The 22,988-nt window shown below is 43.0% G+C and overlaps 1 protein-coding gene and 1 long non-coding RNA gene across 4 annotated transcripts in view; one reads left to right on the top strand and one right to left on the bottom strand.

Annotated features, from left to right (window-relative positions):
- LIPH (lipase H) overlaps positions 1-22,988 on the top strand; it is a 49,204-nt gene that overhangs the window by 24,345 nt on the left and 1,871 nt on the right. Inside the window, exons 5-11 of one of the 3 annotated variants that reach the window (XR_006656128.3) lie at positions 4,338-4,427; positions 7,890-8,057; positions 9,394-9,489; positions 11,389-11,500; positions 14,519-14,692; positions 17,821-18,001; positions 19,961-22,118. Coding sequence is in view for 1 of the 3 variants with exons in the window: in XM_024564361.4 (XP_024420129.1) it covers positions 4,338-4,427; positions 7,890-8,057; positions 9,394-9,489; positions 11,389-11,500; positions 14,519-14,692; positions 17,821-17,908 (728 nt within the window). In the remaining 2 variants the exon portion in view is untranslated. Of the gene's footprint in view, positions 1-4,337; positions 4,428-7,889; positions 8,058-9,393; positions 9,490-11,388; positions 11,501-14,518; positions 14,693-17,820; positions 19,137-19,960; positions 22,119-22,988 lie in introns of those variants that run through there. The other 2 variants (XR_002975145.4, XM_024564361.4) reach the window with 2 other exon arrangements.
- Positions 17-22,981, bottom strand: LOC123480212 (uncharacterized). Its single transcript, XR_006656129.3, has 4 exons — positions 22,639-22,981; positions 11,366-11,416; positions 8,177-8,300; positions 17-277 (listed from the first exon to the last, which is right to left on the bottom strand). It is a non-coding gene; the product is annotated as an uncharacterized lncRNA (long non-coding RNA).

Below are 22,988 nucleotides of genomic sequence, written 5' to 3'. Positions count from 1 at the left end.
GGCAGATCAGGTTCCTCCAGATTCCTCCTTTTGGGGCAGGGTTCCAAATCCACAGAAATTTTGACGGGAAGCTGGCTTAATGCAGACTGATCGCTGCACCCAGGATCTCTTGCTGGAGTGGCGGTGCTTCCCCACGGCCTCTTCTTGTTTTTGCAGTGACCATCCTGGCCAGTCGAGCACAGGCTGGTTTGCACACTTTGTGGACAGGTGTTTCCATATGTACAACTGGATCCTGATGCATGATTTTCTGTTTTTGTTGGTTCTTTCTCATTCTTTCCTAAAGCAGAAATACATGGTCAAGGGCTGCATCTCACTACGGGGAGTGATTGATTCTGAGCTGCCACCTCCCTGTGGATCTTCCTGGCCGTTCTGGCTCTCTTGGTGCTGGTTTTCCTATCTGGAATTGGGTACACATCCTGGGGTTTGGGGTGGTGTTGAGGATAGGTCTTTATATCCAGATGTCTGGGAGAAGAGCTGGAGTAGGAACTTGGGGAGGGCTGAGGGGACAGAGCAGAGCGATCATTTAATTGTATACCCATTTTGTGATACAACCACCTAAAAAGAAAAAAACCAAACCCTTGACCACCTGTCTTGGGTACTCTGGTGTGGTATTCAGCAATTGTTTGCCTTAGAAAAATGTCCCTGAGAAACAGCTGAATTCTTAATGTGTTGTTGCAAAGTCTTATCTTACTTAAGTGCACTAAGTACCTCACTGACATTTTAATGCTTGATGGAATAGAGCAGTGTATTTTTTATTCTTGGAGAGAAAGTAAACTTTGAAGGAAAGTTTATAAACTTTTTTTTTAAAGATCTTATTTATCTTTTAGAGAGGGGGGAAGGGAGGGAGAAAGAGAGGGAGAGAAACATTGATCAGTTGCCTCTCCAACATCGCCAACTGGGCCAAACCAGCAACCTTTCAATTCACAGGCTGGTGCTCAACCCACAGAGCCGCACCAGCCAGGATAGAAAGTACTGACATATAAACTTTGTAGTAGGCAGAGATGGACTCAAGTCCCTGATTTTTTGTGTATTCTTTCTAGTGGGTTGTGTTTGTTCCTAAAGTCCTCTGAGCCTCAGTGTTTTCTCAGTTACTTCATCTCAGTTTACCAGTGTCTACTTTGCAGACATTGTGAAATTAGAAGGCGTGTAAAACACCTAGCATCATGCTCACAAATGTGTATAGGTTCTCAATATATAAAAACTATTATTATTACAATGATATATAAACTAAGTATACAAGGGGGACCCCCAAAATGGAATTTATTTACAAAAAACTGTGTATTTACTCTTACATGTTTAAACTTCAGTCACCTTTTTTTCAGTTTTTGAAATATATTTTATTGATTATGCTATTAAGTTGTCCTCTTTTTTCTCCTCTTTATCCCCCTCCACCCTGTACCTCCTCCCTCTAGCATTCTCCCCACCTTAGTTTATGTCCATGAGTCATACATATAAGTTCTTGGCTTCTCCATTTCCTATACTATCCTTAACCTCCCCCTGTCTATCTTGTACCTACCATTTATGCTTCATATTCCCTGTACTTTCTCCCCCATTCTTCTCCTTCCCCCTCCCCACTAATCTTCCTCTATGTAATCTCCTTTTCTGTGATTCTGTTCATTTTCTAGTTGTTTGCTTAGTTTCTTTTTGTTTTGTTTCTTATGTTCAGTTGTTGATAGTTTTGAGTTTATTGTCATTTTACTGTTCATAGTTTTGATCTTCTTCTTTTTCTTAGGTAAGTCCCTTTAACATTTCATGTAATAAGGGCTTGGTGATGATGAATTCCTTTAACTTGACCTTATCTGGGAAGCACTTTATCGGCCCTTCCATTCTAAATGATAGCTTTGGATAGAGCAATCTTGGATGTAGGTCCTTGCCTTTCATGACTTTGAATACTTCTTTCCAGCCCCTTCTTGCCTGTAAGGTGTCCTTTGAGAAATCAGCTGATAGTCTCATGGGAACTCCTTTGTAGGTAACTGTCTCCTTTTCTCTTGCTGCTTTTAAGATTCTCTCCTTATCTTTAATCTTGGGTAATTTAATTATGATGAGTCCTGTTGTGTACTTCCCTGGGACCAACTTCTTTGGGACTCTCTGAGCTTCCTGGACTTCCTGGAAGTCTATTTCCTTCACCAGATTGGGGAAGTTTTCCTTCATTATTTGTTCAAATAAGTTTTCAATTTCTTGCTCTTCCTCTTCTCCTTCTGTCAACCCTATGATTTGGATGTTGAAATGTTTTACGTTGTCCCAGAGATTGTCCCAGAGATTCCCAAGTCTTTCCTTATTTTTTTAAATTCTTGTTTTTTCATTCTGTTCTGGCTGAATGTTTATTTCATCCTTCTGCTCCAAACCATTGATTTGAGTCCCCGTTTCCTTCCCTTCACTGTTGGTTCCCCATATACATATTTTTTATTTCACTTTGTACAGCCCTCACTTCTTCCTTTATTTTGCAGACATACTCAATCATTTCTGTGAGCATCCTGATTACCAGTGGTTTGACCTCTGCATCTGATAGGTTGTCTATCTCCTTATCACTTAGTTCTTTTTCTGGAGTTTTGATTCGTTTTTTCATCTCTGCCATATTTCTTTGTCTTGGTGCACCTGTTACGTATAAGGGGTGGAGTGTTAGATATTCTCCAGGTGGGGCAACCCATGTCTCTGCGTTTGGTGCTATATGTAGGGGAGGGGTCAGAAAGGGAATGATGCTGCTTGCTTGGCTCTTGCCCTGCTTTCAGTTACTTCCCTCACTACCCACAAGCGAATTGGGCCCTTCTGGTGCTGATTCCCAGGTGGGTGGATTTCTGTATGTTCTAGGACCGTGTGGGTCCCTTCAATGAACTCTCTTGTGAGGCTGGGAGTTTCTCCTGCTGCCGCAACACCCACAGATTTTTTCAGTCAGAGGTTTTGAGGCTTTATTTCCCTGAGCTGGATCCCTGGGTTGTTTGGTCTGTCTTGCTCCCCCATTGTTCCTCCTGGTTTTATCTGCACAGAAATGTGGGACCACCCGGTCTGCCAGCCACTGCCTCACCCACCCAGTCTGCCAGTTGCAGTGGAGCCACACCTCTTCTCCGCCCCAGCTGCCCATCTCCATCCCTCCTACCAGTCTGGATGAATGTTTCTTCTTTAACTCCTTGGTTGTCGGACTTCCATATAGTTCAATTTTCTGGCAGTTCTGGTTGGTTTTGGTTTTTAAACTGGTTGTTGCCTTTCTTTTGTTTGTGTGAGGAAGCAAAGCCTCAATCTTGGCCAGAAGTTCCTAAACTTCAGTCACCTTCGAAGTACTCTCAACTTGATGCAATACACCTAACAAGACATTTTTTCAAAAAGTTTTTGAACTTGTCGATTTTAATGCCTGTTAGTGCTTCTGCCTTCTTTTGTTTGTTTGTTTTACCTCTTCTGTGGCAAACATTTCCCTTGGAGAACTTTTTTTCATGTGGGGAAACAAAAAATAGTCACTCAGGTGAGATCAGGTGACTAAGGAGGGTGGGACATGGAGGTCATGCCGTTTTTGGTCAAATACTGCTGAATACTCATTGCGGTGTGGGCAGGTAGGTGCGCTGGTAAATCACCCATCACGACATGGGCAAACATGTTGAAAGAGTCTCTAAAACAAGTTCACTGAAGCCAAGTGCAGTCTCTCACAATAACGCCAGCTGGTACACTGATACAGATGGGTTCCTAGAACACTCACCTAGCCGGGGAGCCTGTACTATAAGGTGCCTGCCTTCCAGAAGCTAATTCTGTTTTTTGGGGGTACCCCATTGTACATATATAAATAATCTTTTTAATCAAGCATTTTACTGATTATTTGGGGTTGCAAGGGTAAAGAGAATAGGCAATTATTAAATCTATCTATAGTTTTTTAGGTCCCTGTTTTCTAGAAAATTTTCCAATCTCTTTACCATACTAGATCCCAAAGTTTTAAAGTTTTTTTCTACTAAGTAAAAGTTTATTCTTCCCTGTTTCTTATTCATTAAAGATTTACACAGATGCAAGTAGAGGCTCAGGAAGCACCCAGAGAATAGAGGGCTCCAGAGAAATGTAATGAAGAAAACTATCTGCTTATCAGCCTTGCAGTGAATGAGTGACCAAACTCTCTTAGGTCTTCAGAAATACCAAAAATAAACTCCAAAGTCTCCTAGTTATTGTGTGCATATGTGTGTACAGCAATAATATTCTCTAAATAGCTGGGTAACTTTGGAAAAAAGTATTTAAACAAATAATAATAATAATAATAATAATAATAATAATAATAATACAACCCCTGTCCAAATCCTGCAGGCAAATGAGCTATGAGATGTGAACAGTTCAAAGCAGTCTAAAGCAGGTGTACTCTCTTTTAGCATTGGGCTACCGGGAACCATTAGGAAACATAGACTTCTACCCAAATGGAGGAGTGGATCAACCTGGTTGTCCCAAAACAATCTTTGGAGGTAAGTGCAAATACTTTATATTTTTTGTCTTTAAAAAGGCATATTTAAAAAACTTTGATATTCTGTGTGAGATAGTTTTTAATAACAAATATTCCTGAGCTCTGGCTGGTGTGGCTCAGTGGATTGAGTGCCAGCCTGTGAACCAAAGGGTTGCCAGTTCAATTCCCAGTCAGGTCACATCCCTCATTGCAGGCCAGATCCCCAGTGGGGGGTGCTCGAGAGACAACCACACACTGATGTTTCTCTCCCTCTCTTTCTCCCTCCATTCCTTTCTCTAAAAATAAATAAATAAAATCTTTAAAAAATATTCCTGAGAAGGTGGAGGTGGTATAAATATAAATTATAAATTAAAAACTGTTATTTATATACTTTTTTAAATAAAGATTTTATTTATTTTTAGAGAGAAGGGAAGGGAGGGAGAAAGAGAGGGTGAGAAACATTGATCGGGACCAAGGACCGAACCCACAACCTAGGTGTGTGCCCTCACTGAGAATGAAACCAGTGACCTTTTGCTTTGCAGGATGATGCCTAACCTGGTCAGGGTTCAAATATACTACTTTTAATAACCATAACTAAATAATTAAAAGCTATTATGAATTATTTGTCTCTCTTGGGAAGGTGTGTCTTTGACCTAGAAATTTCACATCTGGAAATTTCTTCTAGAGAAATAATAGGAAATATAGACAAAAATTAGAGGGGAAGGTGTTTAACACAGTGTCATTTATAATACAGGGTCTGGCAGAAGTAATGCCTGCTTAAATGTGGTTGGTAGGATAAGCACATGTCTCACATGAGATGGGCAGCAATTTGAACATTCCATCTAAAATGTCATATGGTGTGCTTGAGTGTGATATTACTACATTACAGAATTACATGCTTATGATTTTGTAATAAAATATTTTGTAATAAAAAAGGGGTATTATTTGTGCCATACCCTGTAGTTAGATTTTTAGAAGTAATCTAAATGTCCAACATAGGAAAATTATTAAATTAATGTGGTATACCCACAAAAAGGAATATAACTGTTAAAAATCTTATTTTCAGAGATTAATGAAAATGCTTAGTGTGATAGTAAGGGAAAAAGATACAAACTACACAGTATGATCCCCACTTATTTTTAAGTGTGAATTTATATATGTGTAAGTATAGAAAAGAAGACTAAATATAAGTGCTCCAAACAATTACAAGGGGATCTATGGATATTAGACTTCTATGTGATTTTTGCATCATTATTTTCTATTATTTTATGTTTTCTTAATGAGCATACGAGGTCTGTCCAGAAGGTGTCCAGCCATGTAATATGAAAGATAGAGACATTTAGTGAAGACAATATAAGATACCAGAAACATTGTACATAGGACAATGATGCCTCAGTTGCCTTCAAAGTAGGCACCTTGGGATCTCACACAGCTCTCCCAATCACCATCAGCTGCCCTGACATATTTTCCTGAATCTCACTGATGGTCTGAAATTTCTTCTCTTTCATAGTTGATTTTAGTTTTGGGAATAGCCAGAAGTTGCGGGGCGCCAAATCTGGGCTGTAGGAGGGCTGAATCACCTGGGTGATTTGATGTTTCTCAAAAAAACTTTGCATGAGACGTGATGCATGAGCAGATGCCTTGTTGTGATGAATCTGCCAATCACCAGTTGCCCATAGCTGTGGCCTTCAGAATCATCCGAATAGTTTCCATGGAGAAATGTTCAAGCTTAATGCAAAATTTGATGCAGAATTGTTGCTCTACTGCTCAGTCATTTTGAATGCGATGGCCACATAGTACTCATGCTCACTCACTGGTGTTTACCGCCCCCACTGACTAGTACAGTGAAGTTGTCATTGTTCACACATGCACATGAACACTCTCCTTGGCTGCCAGGTTACCTTGATGTTGTGCAAACTATTCTCATTATATTAACAATGGCTGGACTTTTTCTGGACAGACCTCACATATTACTTTATAATGAGAAAAAAAACTCACAAAATAAAAGTTGATGGTTGGCCCTGGGCATTGTAGCTCAGTTGGTTGGAGCAGCATCCTATAAACTGAATGGTTGCCAGTTTGATTCCTAGTCAGGGCACATGCCTGGATTGCAGGTTTGATCCCTGGTCAGGGCATATACAGGAGGAACTAATTGATGTTTCTCTTTCTCTCCCTTCTTCTCTAAAAGCAATGGAAAAATGTCTTCAGGTGAGGATAAAGAAAATGGATAATTGGAAAACAACATAAAAGGGGGGTTGGGGACCAAATTAAAAACCCATTCCTAAGTGCTCTAAATTTGTACTTCACCATTGCTAGAGAAAGTTAAACGGTCCTGGAAATAATTCTAGAAAAAGGTGATCTTGTTACAAAATGATAGCTTATATGGCCTCATGGGAAGGATGTGCTGTTTGAAAATGACTCCAATGAAATGGCACAATAGGGCCAACTGTATGGTACTGTAAATGGTAAGCAATCCACGAGCAGACAAAGATAGCATGCTCTGCTTATAAAGGACATCTCTGTATTGTTATTCATTGTTTTTGCAAGTGGAAGACCCAGAAACAGTAAATAAATATTGGCTTCTTAAGTGGGCCTAAGTGGAAACTTTGAAGAAAGAACATTGATCTGACTCCAGCATCCAGAGCTGTCCAAACCACTCGCTCACAGACATGGCTCCTCCATTCATTGGGTTCCCTGTTTCCTATTCAGATCCTTACCTCCACTGATTACTCATCTTTGGAACCTTGTCTGAGTAACTTCATCTGGACCCAGGATGGCGTCTCCCACCATCCTTTTTCAAAGCTATCTCCTCTGCTTGCCCTCCTTGGGGATCTTCCTCAACCAACCTCCCCCTCCCCTGCCATGGCTTCTTTTTTTGAGGTCTTCATTTAAATGTACTGGTCTTCTGCTGAAAAACTCTGGGGAATCTCTGACTACCATTGAATTTTTCTCCTCTGTTTCACTTGACAAAGGAAGGAATCTACCACATACTAGCTTGGCCAAGTCATTTAACCTCTCTGAGTCTCAGTGTCCTGCTAGGTCAAATGGGGACAGTCATGCCTATCTTCTTTTTCCCTCCTGTCACTCGCCAGCCTGACTCCTGATCTATGGGTTTTTATAAGGATTAAATGGAATAGAATATGTCAAAGCTGTTAGTAACAGTGCCTGGTATATAGGAGACATGATAAATTGTGTGGGTGTGCATATCATATGTAATATACTATTATTAAACACTACAGCTGCTCTATTCTTTTATTTTTGTTTTTATTTATTGATTTTAGAAAGAGAGAGATAGGAGAGAGAAAGACAGACAAATATCGATTTGTTTTTCCAACTTATTTATACATTCATTGGTTGATTCTCGTATGTGCCCTGATGGGGGATCAAACCTGCAACCTTGGCATATCCGTGCAACACTCTAACCAGCTGAGCTGCCCAGCCAAGGCGACTGCTCCCTTCTTTAACCATTCCTTTTACAACCCAGGATTTCAGTATTTTAAGTGTGACCACCAGAGGTCTGTGTACCTGTACCTCTCCTCTCTGAGAGAGGACTGTGCGGTCACCGCGTATCCCTGCGACTCCTACCGGGACTATAGGAACGGCAAGTGTGTCAGCTGTGGTGCCCTGCAGCAGGAGCCCTGTCCCGTTCCAGGTGAGTCCCACGAGCAGTCTCCCCTCTGGTTAACAAGGAGCAAGTCTTTGGTAGGAACCCCAGCATCATTTTAATATCTAGAACTGAGCCTCAAAATTGTGTGCTTTTTGAAAATTTACCTGGTCAGCCTTTCCTAGCCAGTTAGTTGCGTGAAGTCCTCTGGGGTCTCCTAACCAGTGTCAGAAAAGCCGTCTGTATCGGATTTCATCCAGTAGGCAGTGCAACCTCTCTGGACACTCTAGTCTAGGATGAAAAAGAAGGTTCCAGAAGACTTTCTAAGCCCATCCAGGACATGGTCACCTTATATAGCCTGCCCCCATGGGGACAGGAACACCCTCTCCTTGCACACAACCTCTCTGTTGGGGGAAAGTCACCGTGACCCCGTCTGTCAAATGAGCCTTGCAGAATGATCCCTTCCAACAAGTTGCGTCTGTAAGTGCCTTCGTGCCGTACTCTGGCTCTTGTGTGCATTGTGTGGGGGTGGGGTGCCGTGATAGATACTGTGGAGGCTGATTGGATGTTTGCTCAGGGGTAATAGAAACAGTTCAGGTGGTGAGGACTTTGGAACCAGATGGTCATAAGGATTTTCTAATTGCTCCCAAAGGAAAAACCTAAGCTAACATCCGGGCATGCTATAGACAAGGGTTTCTTAATCTCGGTTACGCATTGCAATCACCCAGAGAGCTTTTTAAAATTACTGATGCCTAGGTCCCACCCCCAATCATTTAAGTCAGAAGGCAGAGGCCATTTGCTAGGAGTGGGGACAGAGGAGAGAGAGGGGGACCCCATTTGTTTCTGCAGGCCCAGACATGAAGGAGGACCTTTATCTGCTTAGTGACATAGTCACATGGCAAACCCAGGTTCTGTGCAACTTAGAGGCCCATTTATAGTTCCACAAAGCAGGGGCCGAATGTAGTTCAAGAAAGCACATTGCTTTGCATGAGTGATGCTATTCTAGGTATAAACCTGAATCTGTTTTAACCATAAAATGAATGTATTACTGAAAAATATCAGTGCTATTTTTAGGCTGCTCCAGTTCCCCACCTCCGCTACCGAGAACCAGGGTTGGATGATATAATGTCAATAGAAAGAGGGGAAAGGCACTGTAGGGCCCTTTCTTCACGCCCCTGCTCTAAGGAACAGGAAACGGAGCAGGGTGTGGCGGGTGCTGGGTAGGCACTACCTGGAGGCTCTCTGGGTCCTCAGCGTGAGGGGGTGTGAGGGAGACTATCTCAGTGATGACAGTGGGGTAACTCGCTGTCCTCTGTACCGCCCCAGCTGCTCTTATATTTCCATAATACATGTGAGCATTACGCTTTTCCTGCTTGTTTTATAGGGTATTATGCTGATAACTGGAAAGACTATCTGAGGGAGAAGGACCCTCCTATGACTAAAGCATTCTTTGACACAGCTGAGGAGAAACCATTCTGCAGTGAGTGGTGAACGTGGTGGTTTGCTTTTTCCCAATCCTTTTATTTTCGGAATGGCTGAGTCTCAGCTCCTGGCTACTTTATAGCAAATGAAGGCCTTGGTGAAGCCTGGGCTTTGGCACTGGAAAGGCCTAGGTGTAATCCTGACTCTACCACATACTAGCTGTGTGGCCTTGGTTAAGACACTTGACTTCTCTGAATCTCAATGTCCTGATAGGTGAAATGGGGATAAAAAATGCCTATCTTCTGGGTTAGAAGGGTTAAAATCTCAACAAATCATAGTGGTTAGCTTCATCTTCCAGAAAATTCCTTGATCCTCAAGAGACATGAGATTGGGGCTAGGGAAAATCAGGTGGCGGCCACATTGATGGGTCAGTTCCAGCTCCAGCGCAGCCATGATGACCTGCTAAAGGCATTGAGAGGCTGAGTATTGCAGATGGGAGCTAAATGGGGTAGCAGATAATGATGCCCTGGGGAGCCAGCAGGGGTTTTCCTGGGCAGGTATATGTCTTGTAATCTTGCCTCCCATTTCACTTTTCTTGGAGGCAACCCTTGTACAAGAGGCCACAGATCCCTGGGTTTCCCTCCTTCTTTAGAGTCATGTGGCGTAGCCTAGGGGTTTGTGTCTGCCAGGTCCAAATGGGGCGAGCCCTTGAGCAATAATGGGTCATGAAATGGCAACTCCAGAGCTTACCTCACTCCCTTGTGGGACAGCCATCTCCCTGAGCCTTTCCCTTTCTCTGCAACTCTGACCAAGAGATAGTAAATCTGAGTATCATGGTGGGATCCCCATTTTCCCAAAGCATCCTTGACCTTAGGGAGCAAAGAGCAGAGAGGAAGAAGAGTTCTCTGAACACATCGTGTACTCTCATTTATCTGAACGGGACTTTAGTGGGTGCCTATAATGTGTTACTGCTGAAATGACAAAGAGGAGTAATCATCCCTTTACTCTTCCCCAGTTATTGCTGTAGTACATTTACCTTTTTTTGGTAACCCCATAAGACAGCATTCAGGCAATATTTGTATGGATGTATCCATTCATTGACCATTTTTTTGATTATCATTTTTTCTGACTTTTTGCAAATAAAGTGTGCTAATGATAGGAGAATCCCACATCTGACTTAGTCTGAGGGTCGATGAAGACCTCCTGGAGGAAATGACGTTAAACTGAAACCTGATAGATGAGTTGGCAAAGGCAGCAAAGTAAGAATGTTCAGGTCCAAGGGGTCTCTGGTTCGATTTCCAGGCAGGGCACATGCTTGGGTTGCGGGCCAGGTCCCCAGTGGGGGTCATGTGAGAGGCAACCACACACTAATGTTTCTCTCCCTCTTTTTCTCACTCCCTTCCCCTCTGTCTAAACATAAATAAATAAAATCTTTTTAAAAAATTAAAAACAAAAGAGAGAATGTTCAGGTGAGGGGAAGACCCAGGAGCAAGAGGGAGCTTGGCAGTGCAGGTGGTGTGGCATGACTGAGAAGTGACGAGGGAGGCTGGATGGGCTGGTGGACACGGCCCAGGCTGTGGAGGACCTTGCCAGCTGTGGAGGGTCTCTACATAGCCACCTTGCTGGTTTATTCCAAAATGGGCAGGGATTGGAGTGAACCGGTCATGGTCAGCAGTAGGCCACAAGACCGTGGTCAGTAAGGTGGGAACACTGATTCAACGGTGCTGCCTAAACATGGCGACTGGATACCACTGAATTCTGCTGTCACTCAAGCCATCTTTACCAAAGAGAATAGAAGGGAGTATTAGAAAATTCAGCCCTGGATATTTGCAGAGAAACTAGAAAGGAATTAAAAAAGAGACTCAGTTATTAGGGAGGTTGGGATTTTAGGAACTGACCCTTTAGGGGAGCAGTTGGGAATATTTCTCTCTTACCGTGTTTTCTCCTGGTTTTGCAGTATATCATTACTTTGTGGATATTATAACCTGGAACAAGAACATAAGAAGAGGGTCCATTATAATCAAATTGAGAGACAAAGCTGGAAACACCACAGAATCCAAAATCAATCAGTAAGTTGCGTCGGGTTAGTTTGTAGTTTGCTATTTTTCTTTTTGCTCAGAGAAATTAAATCCCAAATATACCTATTATTTTTATGTCAGTACTTTTCTTTGTTCTACAAAAGGTAGAAGAGGACATATTGTGTAATTGCTTCCCGTGGCTGTTTATCTCCCAGGTTTTTTACAAATGGAATTGGTGCAAGGATGACTCTGCCGTCCTTCCTTCTTCCTTCCCTACCCTCTTCCCCCTTCCCCCTTCCTTCTCTCACCCTCTCTCTTTCCCTTCCTTACTTTTCTCCCTCACCTCCTTCCTTCCTTTGTTTAAACATTTAATTACAAAAGTGATCTTCACTTGCTGTAAAAGACTTAAACAGTAAAGGACTATGTAAAACAAAAGTGCAACTTCTTGGGCCATCCCAACAATCCCACCCTGGCAGACACCCACCCCCATACATATATGTTTCTATTGTTTTATGAGCTCACTACACACACACACACGTATATACATATATATACATCCACATGTGTATGTTTGTGAAACTCAGAGAATGGAACTTGCAATAGAAAACTGGAAACTCCCTAAAAATCCCATAATGAGGAAATGGTTATTTAAAATATTCCCATATAATAGAATACTATTTATACATTAAGGTTTTTAGGAAACATTAAAAAAATGCTTATAATATGCTAAGTGAAAAGCTTCAGGATATAAAGTTATATTAAGTATAAAACTTAACAATGTATTCTCTATATATGAAGTTTTAGCTTAGCAAAATTCAAAAAGTGAAACAGAAACATGACAAAATATTAGATTTCCCTTTGGGTGGTAGAAATATGAGTGCTTTTTTCAGCTTCTCTTTACTTTTTCAATTTTTTATATATTGTGTGTATTATATATTTATATATGTTTTTTAAAAATTAATAATTTTTCATCTATACTTCTACATTTGAGAAAAAGAAAAAAAATACTGTAAACTCTTTACTTTAAGCAAAGGAACTTGAGGCTCATTTTATTCATTTACTCAGGAATTGTTTCCTGGGCCCTGTTGACTACGAGGCATTTGGGTTGTCTCTCGGCCTCACCCATAGAGGACCAAGTAGAATGTCATCTGAAACTGGCAAGCACCTTGTGGGTTCCCTGTGCAGGTCTAGAAAGTGTGGGTGGGTGGTTTAGAGGTAACTTTTTAAAATGCACCCTTGGATAATAATAATAATAGGCTTTGTTTATTGAAGTAAGCATGTTACACACATTGGCTAATGAAACTCTCACTAGAACCCTGTGAGGTAGTATTACCACCTCTATTTTATATATGAGGAAACTGAAGCTCAGAGAGGTCAAGCGATCTGGCCAATATCACACAGCTGGCTGATCAGGGCGAATTAGGTAAAACCAGAGGCAGGTCTGCCTAACCCCAAAGCCCATAGCTTTAATCACTACATTACATTCCTCCCACTGAGTGGCATTGCTCCCTCCGCCCACCACACTTACGGTTGTGAGTGGTGCATTTTTATTTTATTTTTTAGGGTTCTTCATGGCTCTGCTTCATAAACCTTCCTACAGTGTCAATGTCCTCAAACCCACAGTGGGGCAGCATTTTCAGGGAGAGCACCACTAGGGATAGCACACTTTGAGGAATCGGCCTCAGGCAGTTTGTGCTGTGACCTTCAGTGAGGAAGCTAGGCAGAGACCTCAGCTGGAGAGTCTAAGGAATAGCAAGGGAGATTGTGCAATTATGTAATGAGAAGCGTTCACCTAGCAAAATTTGAGGGTTCATGCCAGTAATTGCTTTACATGTCTTAAAAGTTTTAATTTTACATAGTAAATTTCTTCCAACTATGAACTCCTAAATTTGTTTGGAGGTTTTTTCCTTGAATATGATAGAGACCTTAACACGCTTATTTTAGTCCTGGTTAGTCATTCTCATTTTCGTCATGCTTGTGAGAAGGTCATCACCAATCAGAGAGTATATGGGAGAAAAAGGAAATACATGTTCTGTTTAATGGGAGATAATGGCTACTTCTTTTTTCAAGGCAAACTTTAACATTTTAGTGTTATTTTCACAATTTAAGGTAAAGGAAATGATAGTACGTACTTTGAGTTTATCCAGTCTTACCAGATTATGGGTACAAATGGAGTCTCATTCAAGGTCTGCCTGATGACTCTCTCTATATCCACGCTTTAGATGTATTTCTTTTTTTAACCTTTAAAAATACTGAGATATAATTCACATATGATAAAATTCATCCTTTTTCTTTCTTTTTTTAAAAGATTTTACCTATTGCCCTGGCTGGTGTGGCTCAGTGGATTGAGTGCCAGCCTGCAAACCAAAGGGTTGCTGGTTTGATTCCCAGTCAGGGCAAGTGCCTGGGTTGTGGGTGGGTCCCCAGCTGGGGGCGCATGAGGGACAACCACACATTGATGTTTCTCTCCTTCTCTTTCTCTAAAAATAAATAAAATCTTTAAAAAAAAGATTTTAACTATTTATTTTTAGCATGAGGGGAAGGGATGTAGAGAGAGGGAGAGAAACATCTATGCATGAGAGATCAATCAACTGCCTCTTGCTACGCCCCCAACCGGGGACCTGGCCCACAACCCAGGCATGGGCCCTGACCAGGAATCAAATCAACAGCCTTCAGGTTCACAGGCCAGCATTCAATCCACTGAGACACACCAGCCAGGGCTAAAATTTAACCTTTAAAAGCATCTGTTTCCTTGTCCTTAAAATCAAGATAATACTACTCACCTAGCAGAAGTTTTCAGGGGATTGGAGATATGTGTCAAGAGTTGATGCAGCCTGGAATATAGTAGGCAGCACACACATTTCTGAAGTCATAGCATTTCATCAGTCCTGGGGGCAGCAGCTTCACTTACACAGTCCTTTGGAATCCAGTGAACTTTGCCCACAATCATCGGCCATTGCAGGCTGTGGACTCAAGAGTTACTGCTCACTTGTGATTTGTAAGCTTCAAAAGTGTATTCTTTCACTGGTAATCTATGTTCACTTAAAAAATATTATTTCTTCCTTCTAGTGAACCTGCAACATTTCAGAAATACCACCAAGTGAGTTTGCTTGCAAGATTTAATCAAGATCTGGAGAAAGTGGCAGCCATTTCCTTGGTCTTCTCTACAGGATCTGTAGTAGGCCCGACGTACAAGCTCAGGATTCTCCGAATGAAGTTAAGGTCACTTGCCCATCCAGAGAGGTGAGCCATACATAGATAGGCTGGGATTGACAAGCTCCTGATTTCCAAAGATGCTGTAGGTTTTGGTCCAGTCTGCTTGGTCTAATGCTATAATTTGACTTCATCAATCACAATGAAGGAAATGAAGGGTTTTCTAAGAATAGGCCTTTTTTTTTAAGTATATTTTGATTATACTATTATAGTTGTCCCATTTTTCTCCCCCTTTGTCCTCCTCCACCTGGTGCCCCCATTCCATCCAGCATCCCCTACCTTAGTTCATGTCCATGGGTTGTACATATAAGTTCTTTGGCTTCTCCATTCCCTATATTATTCTTAACCTCCCCCTGTCTATTTTGTATCTACCAATTATGCTTCTTATTCCCTGTACCTTTTCCCCAATTCTCCCCCCTCCCAATCCCCACTGATCACCCTCCATGTGATTTCCATTTCTGTGGTTCTGTTCCTGTTATAGTTGTTTGCTTAGTTTGCTTTTGTTTTTGTTTTAGGTGTGGTTGTTAATAACTGTGAGTTTGCTGTCATTTTTACTGTTCATAATTTTTATCTTCTTTTTCTTAGATAAGACCCTTTAACATTTGATACAATAGTGGATTGGTGATGATAAACTCCTTAAACTTGGCCTTATCTGGGAAGCACTTATCTGCCCTTCCATTCTAAATGATAGCTTTGCTGGATAGAGCAATCTTGGATGGAGGTCCTTGCCTTTCATGACTTTGAATACTTCTTGCCAGCCCCTTCTTGCCTGCAAGGTCTCTTTTGAGAAATCAGCTGATAGTCTTATGGGAACTCCTTTGTAGGTAACTGTCTCCTTTTCTTTTGCTGCTTCTAAGATTCTCTCCTTCTGTTTAATCTTGGCTAATGTAATTATGATGTGCCTTGGTGTGTTTTTCCTTGGGTCCAACTTCTTTGCGACTCTGTGCTTCCTGGACTTGCATGTCTATTTCCTTCACCAGACTGGGGACGTTCTCCTTATGTTTTCAAATAAGTTTTCAATTTTTTGCTCTTCCTCTTCTCCTTCTGGCACCCCTATGATTTGGATGTTGGAACGTTTAAAGTTGTCCTGGAGGTTCCTAAGCTTCTCCTCATTTTTTCGAATTCTTGTTTCTTCATTCTGTTCTAGTTGAATGTTTGTTTGTAACTTTTGTTCCAAATTGTTGATTTGAGTCCCAGTTTCTTTCCTTTCACTGTTGGTTCACTGTTTATTTTTCTTTATGTCACTTTGCATAGCTTTCACTCCTTCCTTTATTTTGTGTCCGTACTCAACCATTTCTGTGAGCATCCTGATTATCACTGTTTTGAATTCTGCATCTGGTAGGTTGGCTATGTCTTCATTGCTTAGTTCTTTTTCTGGGGTTTTGATCTGTTCTTTCATCTCGGACATATTTCTTTGTTGGTACACCTGTTACATTATAAGGGGTGGAGCCTTAGGTATTTGCCACAGTGGGGCAACTGACTTCTCTGAGTTGTGGTGCTGTATGTGGGGGAGAGGTCCGAGAGGGAATGATGCCACTTGCTTGGCTCTCTCTCTGCTTTCAGTCACTTCCCCCACTTCCCACAAGTAATTGTGCCCTTTCAGGTGCCACCCTGGTGCTGATTCCCAGGTGGGTGGGCTTGTGCACATTCTAGGACCCCATGTGCCCCTCCCATGGAATCTCCTGTGATTGAGACAGGCAGTTTCTCCTGCCACTGCAACCCCCACAGGTTTTTACAGCCAGAGATTCTGAGGCTTTATTTTCCCACGCTGGAACCCTGGGCTACTTGGTCTGTCTTGCTCCCCAGTTGCTCCTCCTGGCTTATCCGCATGCAAATATGGGACTGCCTGGTCCACCAGCCACCACCTTGCTGCATATCCTCTCTGCCTGGGCTGTCCATCTCCACCCCTCCTACCAGTCTGGATGAATGTTTCTTCTTTAATTCCTTGGTTGTCAGACTTCCATACGGTTTGACTTTCTGGCAGCTCTGGTTGTTTTTGTTTTTTAAATTGGTTGTTATCCTTCTTTTGGTTGTGCAAGGAAGTGCAGTGTATCTATGTATGCCTCCATCTTGTCTGGAAGCCCTAGAGTTATTCCAAGAATAGTCTTGATAAAAACAAGTAGTCTAGTAATCCAAGAGAATTTTACTGTTATATACTTAAGGATAAATGACCTATTAATCTAAGGAAATAATATTCTTATGTTTAGAGTTATACAGTTCCTCCCTAACCACTCTAACCACATTGTTTTGCAAGCTGATAATTTGCTGTGAAAAAGAAAGCCTCATATAATTTGGCAAACTGATAGAACAGGGAGTTGTACCATAAAAAATGGTACAGAAAAATTGGAACATTGTATTCCATTGATACAGTATGAAAGTACCATATCAGTGTTAACTTTGAGAATTGCATTGAGAATATTGTTGTTCTTAGGAAATATACACTAAAGAATTAGGTGGTAAATGACCTATTCTCAGTTGGTTCAAAAAAAGTAAACAACTGTGTGTGTGTGTGTGTGTGTGTGTGTAGAGAGAGAGAGAGAGAGAGACAGCAACAAAGGAGAGAAGACAAGGCTATGATGGTATGTATGTTTTGTTACTAATGCCACATACGGTCCTAGTGTCTAGTCCATGGATGGAGAGAGTCAGGAAGTGATGTGAACAGTTAGTACTTTATAAATTCCTTTTTCCTGAAGGTTTAGACTACCCTAAAACATTTAATAATACAAGTTTCTCCTAAGAGAAGAGTCATTACATCCTAAAATTATAAGACTTCTTAATACTTTTTTCCATGATTACCAAAGGAATACATGTTCCTTTAAAAAATTGGGAAGTACAAAAAGTGTTGGGAAGCAGAGAAACATCCCACATAATGTCATTATGCAGAGGTAACCACTGTTAATATTTTTGGTTATTTCTTTCTAATCTGCTTTCTATCACTGGTTTTAAACATAGTTGAAGTTATGTGTCAAATAAAATTTTACATCCTGCTTTCTTCTCGTTGTTGGTGTTTATGGTGGTATTTACCATAAGCACGTTCCTATAACATTAGAAATATTGCTAACTCATTTTATATGCTAAGGATGTAATACAATTTATTTTGCTAGGTGAGGGTATTTGTATTATTTTATTGACAAGAATGTGTTATCCCCTTTTCACAGGCCCCAGCTGTGTCGGTACGATCTTGTACTGATGGAAAACATTGAAACAGTCTTCCAGCCTATTCTCTGCCCAAAGTTGCAGATGTAAATGTTGTCAGGACCCGTGAGCACCAGTAACATCAAGAAAGCTACGACAAGCTTTTTAAAAGCTTCACCACACCTTTTCCTCAAGGCACAAAAAGTACGGAAAAACCAGGGATTTTTCCGGTAGTGTCCTATGGATGTCACATTGCAAAATGTCACATGGCTTTGGATTATAGAGCGGTCCTGGGAAGGGAGCCCTTAAGTAGGGCAAGTCAGAAATAGCCAGGCTCCAGGGAGCCCAGTGGCCTTGTCTGGCTGTGTCCTGGGGCCTCGTTTGTTCCGCCCTGTGATTCTGCTGCCTCTCACTCGGGCAGTTCAGCCAGGCAAGCATCTCAAAGGGAAGGACTGCCTAGAGACCTCCCTTTGGGCTCGACTCCACTTTCCCTGTGCCAAATTCCTCCAGGTCCCCACATACGGAAGGGAATGGAGACTGACTTACCTCACAGGGCTGTTGCGTGGGTCTGGGGGGCAAGTGTGTAAAGGGTTCTTTGAAACCCCATGGGTGCCACATCCATGAGTGGTTTGATAAATGTGAATGTGCTTTTATTTATTTTGATATGGCTTATCTAATATGCAGTAAGAGAGCTATTCTTTATCAACAGCAGTTTCTCTCGGGCTGTGTGCTCTGGGAAGGCAAGAAAGCCACACCCCTGGCTTCCCACCTTCTCTAAAGTGGGAAAAATGTTTATTTCTCCTTATTACTAATGTGACCCATGATTATTAAAGGAAATTTAGAAAATGCATAGATGCAAAATGAATATATGCTATACACAATCCCACCTGTTAGGGGTAATTAATGTTAACCTTTTGGAATAACGCTAAATAACTTGTGTTGCTAACATGTGAATTCAAAGCATAAACTGTTTTTTTCTTGGAGCACTGGAAGCGTCCAGTTGGAGGAATTCTTAGGCTTTCCTGGAACTGTGTACGACCCATGAATCTGGAATGATTATAGCAGCCAAGCCAAGAGGCCCAGGGGGCCAAGGACAGAGAGGCCAGAACCAGGGAAGGGCCATCTGTGGGGCCAGATGCCCAGCACAGGGACAGAGACAAAGGGGTGGGCATCACATGTCCCACAGCTGTGGCCCTGTAGGAAGTTCTGTGATTCCTGAGTATCACAGGCCTGGTGACTTCCTCATCCAAGTGATTGTCCTGCTGCTTTCTGTGAGAACAGCCCGTATTGTAAAGAAATTGACTCTCTATTCCACAAATTATAGAATTTTGTAAATATATTTCCATGTGGCACATTTTTATATATGTAATACAGAGTTTTTCACTGAAGTGAGGGATGCCGGCAGTGAATGACTGAGCTGTGAAAGAAAGAAGTCTCAGTGACGGTCCTGCCCACTCGGACGTTTTATCACCCCTCCTCGTCCTTCCTACTTTGCCTCAGCCATTGTGGCTGGAGAGAGAAATACTCTATAGGCCCGGATTTGTTTTAGTTCTGCATTTCGTTGCTTAGCACAGTCACTTCTCCATCTTTCTTCCCTTGCCTGGTAGACAACAGGTCAAAAACAATAGCAAGAAATTATCAAGAATAGCATTTCTATCATTTATAAACTCCTCGGGCCAGTGGGTCTCCCTCAGCTTCGGCTGGTGTCTCCCACTTGGCAACTTGCCCACTGGGGATCGGTTGGATGGATGAATGAGTGGGTAAATGAATAAAGGAAGGAGGGGAGTTTGTTCACTGGAATGAAGATGACTTTCAGTGAGTTTCATAAAACAGTCCCAGGTGTGACCACTCTTCTCAGCATCTTTCTCCTAAGGCTCCTGGAACTTTGGATTCTGTCTCTTGTTATCCTTGCCCCTCTCCTCCTTTCTCTTTGTCAGTGTATCTGTCAGAATCCCAAATCCAAGCTACCCACTTCCCAACTATATTCACCAATTTTCTTCTACTTCGGGTGGGTCTTAGCTCAGTTGTCACTTTTTCAGGGGAAGTCTGCTCGGACCTCATTTCCCAGACAGCACAATGGACTTCTTCACAGCACCTTTTTAAGTTGTATTTTTGTACATTATTTGTGTGATTATTTGTTTAATACCTACTTTTCTTCGCTAGATCGCTCTGCGAGGCAGGAGCTGTGTGCCAGAGTGGTGCCTGAACTCAGGACACTGTGATTAAATGCACACTCTCCATTATCTCGTGAGCCTGTGGAACCAAATTCAGTTGTAAGTCAAGGCCTCCTCTCCTGCAGCCAGAGGGCATGCCGCTGGAGGCACCCACCTTCTCTTCCTTTGACTTCTCCCCCAGGCACTTTTGTTATTATTGTCTTCATTATCTCTGGAGACCCTTAGCCCTCTTCCCAGGCTCCCTGAGAAAAAGAGAGATAGGCTTGTTTTCCCACTCCTCTTTGAACCTTCCAAATGTTCCCAACGCCATTCTTGAGCATGCCTACAAGCCTGAAGCATGGGAGATTTTGCTCTCCCCGATTTTAGTGCCTTGGCTAAAACCCTCCAGGGCCCTTCAGCATTCCTGGATGACTCCAAGCTGTGGTTCAAAGACAGCCTTGCTTGCTTTCCCACAACGCCCTTCCCCCCCTTCTTTTCCACCGACTTTGTATGTGTGTTCTTTACCATCTTTATTATGCTGTGTCTGTGCCCCCTCTGGGACTGTGAGTGTCCCAAGAGCAGTGGCTATTCATTTTTCTTGGCCGCCCCAGCACCTAGCACCATGTCAGGCACAAGGCAGGTGCTCATTAAATGTTTGTTGAACAGAACGGAGTGGACTCAACCTTAGGACTTGACGGAGCCCCTCCACTGTGATTTAGACATTGACACACAACCATTATGCCCAAAACACTAAACTTAGAAGCTCCCGCCTTTGCACTCCTGCCCTGTGCTCTCAGTCCTGCGAAAGCCTATCTCAGCCAAGGAGATCTCGGATGCCAGCTACAGAAATCCACCTGTACTAACCCAAGTTTATTAAAGAGATTACTTGTAGAAACCCAGGAAGAGCTGAACCATCAGACCTCAGCAAGGGCAGGGATGGGGGCAGCTCCTAGCCTTCAGCAGCAAGAGTTCATTAGCCTTTGTTAACCCTAGTGCCCTGCCATGAGTCTCTCTGACTCAGCTTGGCTCTCACCACAGGGCAGCTGGACCACGGGGTCCTCAGCCACTCATTAGGTGGCCAAATCCCAAAGTTCAGGGAGAGGAACCAGCCGCTGGATTCTCTTGGGGAAGGTGGCCTTCCTGTTCCCAGCAGTTACCAGTTGGAGTGGGGTGGGGAAGCAAAATCATGTGGTCTTCAGAGCTGCTCCTTTCAATTGCTCTGTGCAGAGCTAATTAAGCCAGAAAAGGAGGTTGAGTGCTATTGACAAAGAGCCATGGTAAGTGCCTGGCTAATTCACTCTCACTGGAACCTCTTGCTTTTTCTTCCCTTCTATTTCCCTGAGCCATCCTGCTTCCCAGTCTAGCATGTGTCCCTCGTGGGGGGTGAAGCTGTCCTTTGTCATGCTGCCTGGGCATGTACTGTAAACGAATGGCCTTGATGGAGGCTGGTGCAGCCTGCAGGTGGTGCACTGGCTGGTTAGAGCTGGCTCTGCAGGTGTTGGGTTGAGGCCAGGAGAAATGGGGAGACTGAGTTTAGAGTGGAGGTGGATTGGGAGTGGGGAGCACAATCCAGGGCTTCTTTCCCAAGCAGACAAGTTGAGTAGGAGGAATCAGAACAGGAGTTGGGGTGAGGGGTGGTAAGTCAGGGGCAGCAAGCAGAGGCTTGGGTAGTGAGCCTGTAGGGAATTTTGCATTTCCCAAAATAGCTCTGTCAAAGGTTCTTTACCACCTCCTGTTGGCCGAATCCCACAACCTTCAGGTCTCCTTGCTGGATTTTTCCATGGGCTCTGACACTGAGCACTGGTCCTTTTTCTAACAGTCTTGCTTGGGCCCTCAGGGCACCTCTCCAGCCACCTCCATTTCTCACCCAACATCCCTGAATGAACCGCCTGGTTCTCTTTCACTGGTGCTACTATTTCCTAACCTGGCTTCTGACTCAGTCTTCTCTCACAAAGGTACAGGAGGGTAAGAGACTAGATGCTGTCTTTGCTGATGTTTGACCTCTGCTGACTTAACTCTTCCTAAGCTCCCATTTCCTGGACTATAAAGTGGGGGCTGTTAAGAGTCCCTGCTTCATACTATACAGAATAAACACATGTTTGCATGTAAAATGCTTACTGTGAGGTCTTGAGTGTGTTAAGTACTCAGTGAATGTCAGCTGCCACTACTTCTCCCCTCCCCTCATTTCAGCTCTCTCCTCTAGAGGCAGCTGATGTCCAAATCTGATGTTCAGCCTGAGCTCCGAATTTTCACCCGCTTGTTGAGAGGCAGCACAGGGCAGAGAGAAGTGCATGGGCTCAGGAGGGGCAGACAAGGGCTGAGCCCTGTTCAGCACTCCCAGCTCTGGACTCACAAAGTGACTTCATCTGAACACCTGTTCACCGACTCATCTATGAGTGGGATAACGATACTTGCTTCTCTGAAGTGGAATAAGCTTTGGTATGTCTATTTCCTCCATGGCACTTACCATGTTCTATAATTATATCTTTCTCCATGCCTCCCCCAACCAAGGGAAAGTAAAATCCCTAAGAGTAGGAGCCTTGCCTTCCCGTTCACTATTCTGTTCCTTGCTCCAGCACACTGCCGACACAAGCTCAGTAACACTGGTTTCTCATTCACTTTCTATATTCCGTTGACTTCTCAAAACCAACATGTATCAAACAACTAGTCATTTCCTTGCCAACTTACCACACTGGATGGAGCCCCTGCTTCTACACTGGCTGCGATTGGTTGGTGTTACAGCTGGCTGTGGACAAGGCTGTCTTGACCACTAGACTGCAAGCGCGCTGTGGGACGGGCTCGTGATTTGCCCCTGGATCTCCCAGCGCCTGGCAGAGAGCCTACAAATAACTGGAGAAAGAAACAGAAATAAACGTTTTTTTTTAAAAAAAAAAAGAGGGCTAAAGAAGGACATATACACAGGGAGAGGGGCCAGAAGAAAGGTTTCCTCTGGAATCTCCGCCCAGGGGCAGGGGGCGGAGCTTGCCTGGGTGGGGAGGGGCCTCGGTCTGGGGCGGGGCTTGGCGCGGGTCCGCCCC

Source organism: Desmodus rotundus, chromosome 2, assembly GCF_022682495.2.
Source record: "Desmodus rotundus isolate HL8 chromosome 2, HLdesRot8A.1, whole genome shotgun sequence".
NCBI lineage: Eukaryota > Metazoa > Chordata > Mammalia > Chiroptera > Phyllostomidae > Desmodus > Desmodus rotundus.
Note: the sequence above shows the minus strand (reverse complement) of the source record. Positions and strands in the feature narration are given on the sequence as shown.